Below are 14,462 nucleotides of genomic sequence, written 5' to 3' on the forward strand. Positions count from 1 at the left end.
GCTGGGGAAAGGAATGCAACAGAAGACGAATAGATAACTTTGAGAGGTGAAATAGTGAAGGCAGCAGAGGATCAAAAATGGGAAAAAGACTAAGCCTAGCAGAAATCCTACTGAATTAAATTGGTGAAAGGAGCAAATATAAAAATTTGGCAAATGAAGCAGATGGAAGGGAACAAAAATGTCTAGAAAATATATCATTAGGGGAAATATAAATACTGCCTACATGAAAATTAAAGAGGTATTTGGAGAAAACAGAAGCAGCTGTATGAATATCAAGAGCTCAGATAGAAAACCAGTCCTAAGCAAAGAAGGGAAAGCAGAAAGGTGGAAGAAGCATGCAGAGGGTCTATAGAAAGAAGAAGAACTTGAAGGCAATGTTGTAGAAAGGGAAGAGGACATAGATGAAGATGGGATAGGATAAAAGATATAAGTTGAAACAAGGCCTCTGGAGTACACAACATTCCGTCAGAACTACTGATAGCCTTGAGAGAGACAGCCACAAGAACACTCTTCCATCTAGTGAGCAAGATGTATGGTGCATGTGAAATACCCTCAGACTTCAAGAATAATATAATAATTCCAATTCCAAGGAAATCAGTTGCTGACAGGTGTGAATACAATCGAACTACCAGTTTAATAAGTCATAGTTGCAAAATACTAACAGTAATTCTTTACAGAGGAATGGAAAAAACTGATAGGAGCTGACCTCAGCAAAGAACAGTTAGGATTCCAGAGAAATGTAATAACATGTGAGACACTACTGATCCTACAATGTATCTTAGAGGATAACATACGTTTATAGCACTTATGGACTGAGAGAAAGCTTTTGACAATGATAACTGGAATATTCTCCTTGAAATTCTGAAGATACAAGAGGTAAAATACAGTGAGCAAAAAGCTATTTACAAACTTCCTGGCAGGTTAAAACTGTGTGCCCGACCGAGACTCGAACTTCGCAGGAGAGCTTCTGTAAAGTTTGGAAGGTAGGAGGCGAGATACTGGCAGAAGTAAAGCTGTGAGTACCGGGCGTGAGTCGTGCTTCGGTAGCTCAGATGGTAGAGCACTTGCCCGCGAAAGACAAAGGTCCCGTGTTCGAGTCTCGGTTGGGCACACAGTTTTAATCTGCCAGGAAGTTTCATATCAGCGCACACTCCGCTGCAGAGTGAAAATCTCATTCTGGAGGCTATTTACAGTTTGTACAGAAACAAGATGACAGTTATAAGAGTTGAGGAGCATGGAAGGGAAGCAGTGGTTGAGAAGCGAGTGAGACCATGTTGTAGCCTATCCCTGATATCTGTACACTGAGCAAGCAGTAAATAAAGGAGTTAAAGTCTAGGTAGAAGAAACAATAACACTGAAGTTTGCTGATGACATTGTAATATTGTCAAAGACAGCAAAGGATTTGGAAGAGCAGCCGAATGAAATGGACAGTGTCTTGAAAGGAGAATATAAGATAAACCTCAACGTAAACAAAACAAGGGTAATGGAATGTAGTCAAATTAAATCAGATGATGCAGAGCGAATTAGATTAAGAACTGAGAAACTTGAAGTAGTAGATGAATTCTGCTATTTGGACAGCAAAATAACTGATGATGTCCGAAGTAGAGATAATATAAAATGTAGACTGGCAATGGCAAGAAAGCGTTTCTGAAGAAGAGAAATTTGTTAACTTTGAATATAGATTTAATTGTTAAAAAGTCTTTTCTGAAAATATTAGTATGTAGTGTAGCCACATATAGAAGTGAAATGTAGATGATGAACAATTTAAGCAACAAGAGAATACAAGAATGAAGAAGATTGGATGAGTAGATCAAGTAACTGATGAGGACACACTGAATGGAATAGTGGAGAAAATAAATTTGTGGCACAGCTTGACTACAAGAAGAGATTGGTTGATAGGGCACATTCTGAGACATCACGGGATCACCAATTTAGTACTGCAGGGAAGTTTGGGGTGGGGGGTTGAAGACATAGAGGGAGATGAGTACAGTAAGCAGACTCAGAAGAATGTATGCTGCAATAGTTAATTGGAGATGAAGAGGCGTGCACAGGCTAGAGTGGCATGGAAAGCTGCATCAGAGCACTCTTTGGACAGAAGACTACAACATCGAAAAATGCTCCATCAAAAAGACATGAATTTCTCCGGTTTACAAGACTGACTGACAAGTGGAGTACCAGGTGCCTTATTCTACCTTCCTCAGCAGCTTCAAATTTTTTTCCAAAAAATTTGCCATGCAAACATATTTGCCATCTTTTTAACATACAATTCGTCTCTCACTTCCATGAGCTCTCCTACCTGTGACTCGCTCACATCCAATAGCTCATCGCTGCAAGTCACTCATACCCATCCACTCTCACTTGCCCATTGTTACTCACTCGTTTAGCCCAACTCATTGTTATTATCTCTTTGTGTCTCTATAATTGTCACTGTCTCCTGTCTCACAGCCACAGTTTCCTTCTTTCTGTCCTACTACTACTACTATTACTACTACTGTATTCTCTAGCTCTCACTTGTTCTTTGTTACTGCTACTATCTCATTCATTCCTTCCCACTGCTGCTGTCTCTTCTCCCTGTCACTACCTCTCTCTTCCTCCTTATCACTATCGCAGAATATGTCTCTCTTTATTACTGGCTCTTACCCACTTCTAGTTTCTCCTTCTCTTTATTCCTCTCCCACTAGCACTCCCTCCTTCACTCATTTCCTAGCACTGTTCTGTCACTGTCAACTCTGTTCCACAGCCACTGTGTCCTCCTCTTTCTCTTACACTGCCATTGTTTCCTTTACTTTTTCTATATCACAACCCCTGTGTACTATTTTCCAGCATTTATTACTTTTCCACCTCTTTCCCACTGCCACTGTATCTTTCTCTCTCAGCATAAAAATTGTTAGTATGTTTAAATGCCAAAATTTTTGGGAAATTTTTAAAGGTGCTGAGGAAGGTAGAATGAGGCCCTGGTAACCCACTTTTAAGTCAGTCTTTCAAACTGGAGCATATTCACCTTTTTTTGTGCTCTGATGGGAGCATTTTTCTCCTGGTTCCCTTCTTTACTCATATGAAAAGAACTTGAAGGGTCAATAAAATTTTGACAGCTAACTAATGTGAAGTTAATTTTTTAATAACAATTCACACCTTGGACCCTATTTCCTCCAATTAAAGCTCTCTATGTCACATGTAAATGGTTTGCTGTTGTCAAAGCATCAAAAGAAAATGTTGATTCACTGCAGTGTTCAAACAGTGTAGTGTTCACTTGCAATCTGTTGTTGGGCAGTGGCAGCAGCCCATTTAATTGTTGCCAACTGCAGCAGGTGAAAACATGTTCCATTTGTGTTGGCAGCCCTCTCCCTCTTTTCAGATGATTAATCGACAGTTGCACCAACATTGTTGCACCATGTGACTAACGTCAAATAACAACATCTAATAAGGGAAGGATTTATCATGATGTCATTGTTTCTTTAGCTTTCAGAAGAGAATTCAGGAACTAGTTTCTCCAATTATTGGTACCATATGGCCACAGTGAATGGAAGTACATCCAGTTTTTATGTTTATCAGTAGTCAATGTTGTTATATGTAAGTCAAAAGTTGTTGGTTTCTTTTGAACACACCATGATGAAAACAATGTTGATAGAGGTGACTAAGATCTATAAAGACGGTAAACTTGCTTGTTCTCTTACTGAGTTGGAACTAATTTATTAATATAAGAAACAACAAAGAACCGAACACAGAGCCTTGTGACACTCCAGTGCTTACTGTGTGCCAGGCTGGTGAATCTGACGATACATTTCCATCACTGACACTCAGAGTTTTCTGTCTGAGATATGATTCATCTCACATGCTTACTCCTCAATTTAACAATATACACCTGCTTTCTTTATGAGAATTTCATGATCTACAAATGGTCAGGAGCCTCTGACTGATTGCTAAAGATTCTGACTGGTGGCATTGTATTGTTTAGTGCTCACAATATTTGATCTGTAAGCATAATATAGCAGAATCAGTTGGTATGTCTTTCTGGAAACTAAACGGACATTGTCTGAGAACATTCTGAATTCTCCTCTGCTTTCATTTCTCTATTAATTTGATAAAACTTGTTGAGACTGTATTTTGAAATATCAATCTGATCTCGTATCTTCAGAAGTGGTTCCACGATACCATATTTCAGCTGTTGTGAGACAATGCCTTGTCATCACTAATTATGCAGCACAGCATTATACAAGTAAATTAACAGCATTTTTTGACTATCTGTATAGAAATGCTATCAAATGTAGAGGATTATTTTTTCATTACTGTGCTCATCTGTTACACACTACTGCAGTGATGGGATTTATGTACAGTTGATTGTTTTTGTGTTCAAGTTCCATATTCACAGGCCATGCAAGGCCACACATGCTTGTCTTTGGCAGCTGTAAGGCATTTATTCACAAACAAATTTTCTTTAAGGAAAATAAACAGATGCTAGCCATCTACTGAAAATGAGATGACTCAGTGGACTGAAAACAAACCACTAAGATCATTAGCATCTCTTTTTAGAGAACATATTCTGTAAAGCATTGTGTTGGGGTGAAATGATATAGGAGCACATTATACCTTGTTGCGAAACTGAAAACCAGGAAGTCAGCTGAAATCAATGCCAACTCTTACAGTAAAACATAGTGGTGCTGAGTACATGTGGACCACAGGTAAATGGGAACAAACTTGTTCAGCACAATGCAATAGTGTCGTCTTCTTCTTCTTCTTCTTCTTCTTCTTCTTCTTCTTCTTCACTTCATGTATTCACCAAATTGCCTGTTGCTCCTAAGAGGAATGTAATGCACATGAGCAGCCATATTGATGCTTTGTTAAGAGCAAGTGTGAATAAGGCAGCTAATACGACAGAGCAACTCTTCTTACAGATCAGTCAGCTGGCTTTCATGTGGCAATGATAATGACAATGCTATTTTTAATTATTCTAATACAACATGCACATGTATTGTATCTTATTACAGTTGTTCCAAGTGGTAGTAATAAAATTTTACCTCCACTTCCTTGTTGGCGTTGAAAGAGTTCTTCCAACTCAGCTGCAGTGATGCGACTAGAGGTTGGTCTGGCTCGAATAGAAGCAGTGCGAGGAGGTACAGGTGTACTGTTACTTCCTGTGCTGTGCTGGTGGATGGATTCAGCTGAGCTGCTCTTGGCTGTTCCCCCTCCACTCGCCAGACCAGTTCCATCAATATCATCTATGTCTTCTTTCTCACCACCACCTTCTGAGTAAAAAAATAAATAAATAAAAAACAAATAAGAAAACACTGTTCCCAAAACACCAAGAATGGAAATATTATAAAGCCAACATGTTGGAGACTTAACAATGAAACATGTGAAATGACAATGGTTTGAGGTAGGAGAGGGATGTCTATGTACCACATAGCTGAAAGATTAGGGCTAAGAAACATGAATTAAAACACATAATTCAATCTCTTAACTTTTGGAACTTTTGGAGGTTCCTTTGTCTGCACAAAGCAGTAGAGTACTAACTTTCCTGAAATGGACAAAATTTATGCATTTGTGGGAAGGCAAGTCAAGCAGCACATAATGTATCTGCCTGCTGCAGTGACGTGAGCATGAGTGACCACCATCCTGGACAAGACTGCAATTTCCTTCTTCCTGTGACTGCCAAGCGTAGGAAGGAGGGACTGCAATTTCGGAGCTGGCACTGGACTTTTAGCATCCTCAATGTCTTCTAAGATTACCTCCAACAAGCTTTTCAAAAAATATGTTCTCACTTCTGGATTGTGCTTTATTTATGCACAGTAGTGCAGTGTGGGAGCAATGGCAAAATGGTGTTAGAATCTGGCTATTAATTCATCTTCACTTTTGTCTCCTTTCTTACACATTGTAAACTTATTAAATAAAAACTTGTAGTGTCTTAAGGCTTGCTCCTGTATCTGACATTCTAAAAATTCTTTCTAATTTCCCATCAATTGGTGTCTTCTACAGAGTTAATTATTTTAGTTTCTAAAATTTGAGGCAAAAGTTTCTTTTCAGTTAATGTATTTTGAAGATAAAGAGACTAACAAGCATGCTGTTGAGTTCCTTAAAAGCCCCTTCATCGTAACGAAGCTCTGTTCCAGTTCTACATCTTAACAATTTGCACTTCGCAAAATGAAAAAAATGTATGACTACAATATTAATAAATCACAGTTGGAATTGGTCAACTTGCACAAATACCTGGGTGTAACAATCTGTAGAGGTATGAGATGGAATGATCACATAGGCTGTCATAGATAAACAGATGGCTGTCTGTGGTTCATTGGCAGAATACTAGGGGAATGAAATCTCTCTACAAAGGAGATTGCTTATAGATGGAGGAGGAGATTAGTGTTCAAAATCCTGTCAACAACGAGGTCATTAGAGACACAGCACAAGCTCGGATTAGGGAAGAATGGGGGAGGAATGTGGCCATACTCTTTCAAAGGAACCATCCCGCTATTTGCCTGAAGCGATTTGAGGAAATCAGGGAAAACCTAAATCAGGATTGCTGGGCATGGGTTTGAACCATCATCAACCTGAATGTGAGTCCACTGTGCTAACCACTGTGCCATCATGCTCCATTGCTTACAGATCAATTGTGGAACTCATCCCAGAATACTGTTCAAGTGTGTGGTACCCTTACCAGGTGGGACTAACAGGAGATATTGAATGTCTACGCTACAAAGGGCAGAACAAATGGTCATGGGTATTTTTGAACCATGAGAGAGTGTTACAAAGATGCTGAAGAGCTGAACTGGCAGACACTTGAAATGATCTAGAAGAGGATTATTACAAAAGGATTTTTAATTGATAAAAAGTGGAGTGTAACATGTTCTATACATTGTAAGGTAATTTGAGAAGGGGTGCAGCCATAGTAAACACACGAATTAGGAGAATATATGCTCTCAGGAGGCAAAACGTGTGCTTCTCATCTGTGGTCCGAGTGATCTGCCCTTCCTTTTAACCTTCCCCAACCTATCCATCTCTCCTCCCCGAGAATGGAACTAATAGTCCAGAGACCTAGGATAATGTTGTGCACTTTTATAAATGTCTAAGGGCAGTATTAATCATTTTTTCCCCTAAAGAAAAGTACTGACCAGCAATTCTCTTTCATAATTTTATAGTTTTCTCAAGGGAATTTTTCTTTTGATGCAGAAAATTATCACTTCAATTTTTGTAATAATATTGTACTTAGCCTACCTAGTCCAGCAACCATGGATCGAGCTCTTGCACGTCCCACACTCAATGTCGTTTTAGGATCTCTCCTCGGGGGCAGTGGAGCTGGCGATCGTCCTGTGGACATTAAACAGTCAAGTTCAAAGTATATTTCTAACTAAACAACAAAAGATAGATACGGTAATGAATTCATGGTGTTGACTGTAACTACAATGTTCTCTCCTGTTATTACAGGTTGGAAATACTGTTATAAAGAGTAATGAACAAATCTGGCCAGAGAGAGAGAGACACCAGAACAATACTTTATTGTTCACAGATCCTAATACAGCTATAAACACATTCAGCTGCTGCAGTACATCCCTGAGAACTGATAACATCTTTTTCAGAGTGCCACTTTCTGAATTGTACTTGAAGAAAGCATATATTCTGTGAATGATACGTCTCACTTATTTGTGTAGTATTTGTCTCTTACTTCCTTGTTGTGAATACTCACATATAGCTTTATAGAGAATAATTTACTAAATAAATTCATTCATTCACAAATAATGTTTCATAATCCCCATCATGGAGGAGAGCTCTCTGGGATTAATAACGAGTCAACTTAAACATTAATGGGAAGAAACAACTGCTGCTGGCCACTTCTGTGCAGCACTAATCTATTCACAATGATAATTATGGGAATTACTTTATATACATCGTCTGGCAGAACAGCCATCGCAGTGTATTAGTGTTGTTCATATATAGTGTTGTTACCAGGCCTGGTACCGTATACAAGAGATGTGAATGGCATCATATGTTATGTGATCACTGTGAAGAACATGGAGATGCTATATACCAGAGCGAGGTGGCATTATCAGTGTACCTCATTATGGGTCTCCATTTGGCAGACTGGTCGAACTGTGCAACATCCAGATTTGTTGGGCCTTCAAATGTGACTGTGGCCCAATGTAGGGCTACATGGGAATGTGGTGACAAGCATATCTGCCATCAAGGATCTGGTTCCAGCCGACCGTGTCCAACCACCACAAGGGAGGACCGCCACAGTGTGCACCAAGCACATTGTAACCCCTGTGGCTGTCATCTGAGAACAAGCAACGGACTCCCTGCAATAATGTGTATCATCCTTCACCACTGGCCAGAGACTAGCAGCAGCCACACTAGGAAATTACTCTCCCATGCACAGACTCCCTATAACACAATATCACAAACAGTTTGTTTTGGAGTGGAGCTACGACTGGGATGCATGGACTGCTGATGAATGGTATCCCATTGTGTTTAGCAAACACTGTGGCTCTGCACTACCCCAGGTGACTTTTGTCGGTGAGTATGGCAGTGACTCTGAGAGAGGTCCCATTCTTACGACATTTTGGAAAAGCATCACCACATTACTCCGGTGTCACGATGTGGGGTGCCATCAGTATGACTTCAGGTCACAACACGTGTGTGGGACCAGCTTGGGTATCAATTCCACACCACTGCCAACATCCAGGATCTCAACAATCAGTTGAAACAGTTGTGCGTCAGCTTGCCTAAGGAGAGGATACATCCTCTCCAGCCAAATCAACGCGTGCATCCGGACCAGAGTGGGTGCCATGCCTTATTGATAAGTGAGCTCATTCCGCCAAGCTCTTTGTAAATTTGACTCAGTTTTGTAATCACTGATAAAACCTCACGCGCTCTCTCAACCTATGAAGTTTCACTTTATTTTCCTCTCCTTCTGGGTACTTCACTTTTTTTTTGTCAAGGAGGAAAAACAGCCACACTGAAAATAGCCATTCTCCTTCTCCTACCAAACTGCTGTACAGTTCAAACAAACCCTTTCTTTAAAAATGCCACTATCAGCTGTCAATATAACTGTTAAAATCAAGATCTATTCAATACAAACATACAGTTATGCACAATTTATAACCTGGAGTTAAAAATATTATGATGAATTTAGGAATGGCTAATGACATATTCTTTCCAAACTTTGAGGTTTTTTAATTTCCATCCTGATGAGTACTGGCATCCTGTTATTGATTTTTGCTCCAGAGTATATCACCTTTACACAACACATATTTATTGTACACTTCTGTAAAATAAATACTTCTTCGACCATAGCCACAGTGCTTCAGAAGACTAGGGAATAGAACTGCACTGAGTATGCAAAGTATGGTAGCAATCCTGTCTTCAAATAAAAACAACAAGAGAGAGTTCTAAATAGAGAACAGGCACAACTGAGTTTCCTGATTAACTTATCCATGTGCTGGTGCCACCTCAGTTCCTTATCTGTCTGGATTTCTAGGAACTTCACAAATGGAGCTTCATTCGGTATATGCCCAATGATCTCTACTTTTGGTGCCTGTAAGTCCTTATTATATTTTTCGGAATGGTGTAATAAGAATATTGTGAAATCAAGTGTTTAACTGTTACCTGTGATCCAGTTGTGAACCTATTCCATTTTTTTCCCGATCATGTCTGGTATGGATGTGTTTGACTCTCATCAATATAGAAGTGTCATCAGCAAACATCACAATTTTTGATGAGTCCTATAACGTCTGCCAAAATTGTTTATATAGGCCAAGTTAATGAATGGGACGAGCACTGGACCTGTGGGCCACCATATTTAACCCAATCCCTGCTCCCTTAATCAGTTTTATTTCTGTTGTATCATTTGCTAATATGACCCTTTGTTTTCCACGGTTAAGATATAACTCCACCAGTGCAAGGGGAAGATCGTTAACACTATATCATTTTAGTTTCCCTAGCAAAATTTCATAATCTACATAAAAAAAACCCTTGGCAAGATTGCACACAATACTAGCAGTTTAAATTTTATCATTTAGTTCTACTTGTAAAAGGAAAAGAAAAGCCCATTTTTTTCTGCGGAGTGTAAGAAGCTTGGTCTGGAGCAAGGAGGTACCACCAAACAGTAAGCAAATTTTATACCAAGAGTATTATTCTCCAATACTCAAGTAAGTTTCAAAAATATGGGTAATGAAGAAAAGGCAGATGAGCAGGATACAGGCTTGCTTAGACTTAGAATATATACAGTCAGGAATTAGACAGTGAGACAAATACTGAAAAAGAAGCCCATACAAGAGACTACAGAAAAGACAAGTTTAAGATGGTATGGACATGTTAAAAGATTGGCAGTTGGTGGGATACTGAGACAGGTCCACGAAATGACATTAGGAAGCAAGAGACTTTCCGGAAGGCGTTCGATACAGTTCCGCACTGTCGCCTGATAAACAAAGTAGGAGCCTACGGAATATCAGACCAGCTGTGTGGCTCGATTGAAGAGTTTTTAGCAAACAGAACACAGCATGTTGTTATCAATGGAGAGACGTCTACAGACGTTAAAGTAACCTCTGGCGTGCCACAGGGGAGTGTTATGGGACCATTGCTTTTCACAATATATATAAATGACCTAGTAGATAGTGTCGGAAGTTCCATGCGGCATTTTGCGGATGATGCTGTAGTATACAGAGAAGTTGCAGCATTAGAAAATTGTAGCGAAATGCAGGAAGATCTGCAGCGGATAGGCACTTGGTGCAGGGAGTGGCAACTGTCCCTTAACATAGACAAATGTAATGTATTGCGAATACATAGAAAGAAGGATCCTTTATTGTATGATTATATGATAGCGGAACAAACACTGGTAGCAGTTACTTCTGTAAAATATCTGGGAGTATGCGTGCGGAACGATTTGAAGTGGAATGATCATATAAAATTAATTGTTGGTAAGGCGGGTACCAGGTTGAGATTCATAGGGAGAGTGCTTAGAAAATGTAGTCCATCAACAAAGGAGGTGGCTTACAAAACACTCGTTCGACCTATACTTGAGTATTGCTCATCAGTGTGGGATCCATACCAGATCGGGTTGACGGAGGAGATAGAGAAGATCCAAAGAAGAGCGGCGCGTTTTGTCACAGGGTTATTTGGTAACCGTGATAGCGTTACGGAGATGTTTAATAAACTCAAGTGGCAGACTCTGCAAGAGAGGCGCTCTGCATCGCGGTGTAGCTTGCTCGCCAGGTTTCGAGAGGGTGCGTTTCTGGATGAGGTATCGAATATATTGCTTCCCCCTACTTATACCTCCCGAGGAGATCACGAATGTAAAATTAAGGAGTTTAGAGCGCGCACAGAGGCTTTCAGACAGTCGTTCTTCCTGCGAACCATACGCGACTGGAACAGGAAAGGGAGGTAATGACAGTGGCACGTAAAGTGCCCTCCGCCACACACCGTTTGGTGGCTTGCGGAGTATAAATGTAGATGTAGATGTAGAGACCTAGAGGAAGACACAGACACTGTGAAGACAACACTACAGACCGATGTAGATATTTTTCTTTTTTCATATACTTTCTTATTTTCTGATTTATTGCCATCTCACACTGAAAAGGTTATCTCAAAATAAGTAGCATGAATTTAATTCTTAGTACAACTGTGTTTCTATTTACATAATATAGGTGTTACGAATGTGATTGTCATTTTCAGTTATTCTGATGCTGTATGCTTTCTTATCTGTTAACATGCTATTTGAACTCATTTTTACGGATGGAGTAATATGAAATTGTGGTCTTGTGTAAAACTGTAAACCATTGTAATCAGAATCTCTGAAAGTGTTATGTGAAGTGGGATGTATGAGCGGTGTAGAACCATATCAAATGGTGACAGAGAAAGCATCAACAAAGAGTATGAAATGAGGAGAACATAGTGAAGGTGATAGTTGTGCTGCATGTGTCCTGCAACACAACATTGTGTTTGTAGCTAGTGAAATATATCAGTGTTTGGACAGTACTACATTAATGGTCTCAACGTGTACATTGATTAAAGAACTAGTGACTTTACATGTCATGCTACTCACTTCCCAGAACTTCATTCTGATTCACTAAGTATAAAAGTTTGATGTGCAGACCAATAAACTGTGTGCACGCTGGAAACAAACTGTTTTTGATTATAGACAACTGTTTAGTGCATATCACAGACTGAGGAATGAAACAGAAATATGGTAATGCATTTTTGTGTCATATATTGATACAAAGAACTTCAACTGTGAATGTCTGGTGTGCTGATCACTGCATGACTCAAGTGATTATGTTGCCAACTGTGCATGGCACTTGTTGTTAGGTTTAAACAGTGGACTAATGATTTAGAGCACAATTGATCTGTTTTACTGTAAAAAGTGCTGTATCACGATCATAAAGCATAAATCTGAAAACTCTGGCTAAACTATGCAACAAACATTATGACTTCAGGTTACATCATGTGTTAATGGAAAGAAGAGTGTTTTATTTTCATAGTTCCATGCACGTATGCAACCTGGGATGAATTCTGCAAATGTCAAACATTCCTGTTAGATTCATAAGAGGCACTCATGACAAGGAGCTAAGCAAGACAATACCAATTCTTGGATTATGCGCTCACGGATCATGGATCAATTATGTGGACGTCCACGACTCACTGGCAGCATCAACTAAATGATAAGTGTTTTGAAGGAACACTGGTTGAGAGACACCACGAAATACATCTTCTAATCAGTGACGTAAAAACTCTACGTAGGAACAACAACTCTTCCTAGTCATTCATTCTATGTAACTGTAAATTGTCACATTGTAATGCTATTAAGCTCCATTTTCAATAATATTCATAGTGAGATAAGAGTTAAACAGTTTTGTTTCTTTTCATTTGCTTTTAACTGCTCAATATTTCTTTATTTACACAGTTTTTAAGTATTTACCAGAATTTGCATGAATTATTGTTCTGCATTTAATTGTGCTGTGCCAATCAAGTTGGCATGCTGTGCATTATCCGCCATTACATTTATGGGCAAAAGCATGCCATGAGTTGTTCAGTTTGTTTAGGAGAATATTTTATCAGTGTAATCTGTTTGATTTGGGCTTGTACAGTACTTCTGTAAATCGTATTTACCCAATTTTAAGATGAGGTTTCCCCACATTCAGTAGTTAACCTTTCCTCTCTCTCCCAATCTGAAACCTCTGTCCTATCCAAAGGCCTCACCTTCAGCCCCACTCCCAGATTCAACCAAACAGCCCTCGTCAAAGATTTACTGTCCTACACTCGTACTCTCTGCTGGAAATATCACTTTGCCACGAAGAAAAATGATCCTAATCCTACTCCTAATGATCCAACTCCCCAAGACACAAATTGAACCCTGCCTGGAACAGTTCCGTCCTCCGTCACAGCGGGACCCACCTCCTCTTCCTCAAAATCACCCTCTCCAAACCTTCCAGGAATTTCTGACTTCCAGCCTTGCCTCTCAATCCTTCTTAAAAAACCTTAATCCTACTCCCAACATCACCACTGCTGAAGCCCAGGCTATCCGTGATCTGAAGGCTGACTGATCCATCATCATTCTTCCGGCGGACAAGGGTTCCACGACCGTGGTACTTGATCGTCGGGAGTATGTGGCTGAGGGACTGCGTCAGCTTTCAGACAACACCACATACAAAGTTTGCCAAGGTAATCCCATTCCTGATGTCAAGGAATCCTCAGAACCTTAGGCCCCCTACAAAACCTTTCACCTGACTCCATCAACCTCCTGACCCCACCGACACCCCGCACCCCTACCTCCCACCTTCTTCCTAAAATTCACAAACCCAATCACCCCGGCCGCCCCATTGTAGCTGGTTACCAAGCCCCCACAGAACGTATCTCTGCCTACATAGATCAACACCTTCAACCCATTACATGCAGTCTCCCATCCTTCATCAAAGCCACCAACCACTTTCTCGCCTGGAATCCTTACCCAATCTGTTACCCCCGAAAACCATCCTTGTAACCATTGATGCCACTTCCTTGTACACAAATATCCCGCACGTCCAGGGCCTCGCTGCAATGGAGCACTTCCTTTCACGCCGATCACCTGCCACCCTACCTAAAACCTCTTTCCTCATTACCTTAGCCAGCTTCATCCTGACCCACAACATCTTCACTTTTGAAGGCCAGATATACCAACAATTAAAGGGAACAGCCATGGGTACCAGGATGGCCCCCTCGTATGCCAACCTATTCATGGGTCGCTTAGAGGAAGCCTTCTTGGTTACCCAGGCCTGCCAACCCAAAGTTTGGTACAGATTTATTGATGACATCTTCATGATCTGCACTCACAGTGAAGAAGAACTCCCAGAATTTCCTCTCCAACCTCAACTCCTTTGGTTCCATCAGTTTCACCTGGTCCTACTCCAAATCCCATGCCACTTTCCTTGACGTTGACCTCCACCTGTCCAATGGCCAGCTTCACACGTCTGTCCACATCAAACCCACCAACAAGCAACAGT

The 14,462-nt window shown here is 40.3% G+C and overlaps 1 protein-coding gene across 1 annotated transcript in view; it reads right to left on the bottom strand.

Moving 5' to 3' along the window:
* Positions 1 to 14,462, bottom strand: part of LOC126474226 (SH3 and multiple ankyrin repeat domains protein 3) — a 147,900-nt gene that overhangs the window by 12,587 nt on the left and 120,851 nt on the right. Inside the window, exons 13-14 of the mRNA XM_050101691.1 lie at positions 7,207 to 7,299; positions 5,016 to 5,243 (exon numbers count right to left, since the gene is read on the bottom strand). Of these exons, the coding sequence (XP_049957648.1) occupies positions 5,016 to 5,243; positions 7,207 to 7,299 (321 nt within the window). The remainder of the gene's footprint in view (positions 1 to 5,015; positions 5,244 to 7,206; positions 7,300 to 14,462) is intronic.

Source organism: Schistocerca serialis, chromosome 4 (genome assembly GCF_023864345.2).
Source record: "Schistocerca serialis cubense isolate TAMUIC-IGC-003099 chromosome 4, iqSchSeri2.2, whole genome shotgun sequence".
Lineage (NCBI taxonomy): Eukaryota > Metazoa > Arthropoda > Insecta > Orthoptera > Acrididae > Schistocerca > Schistocerca serialis.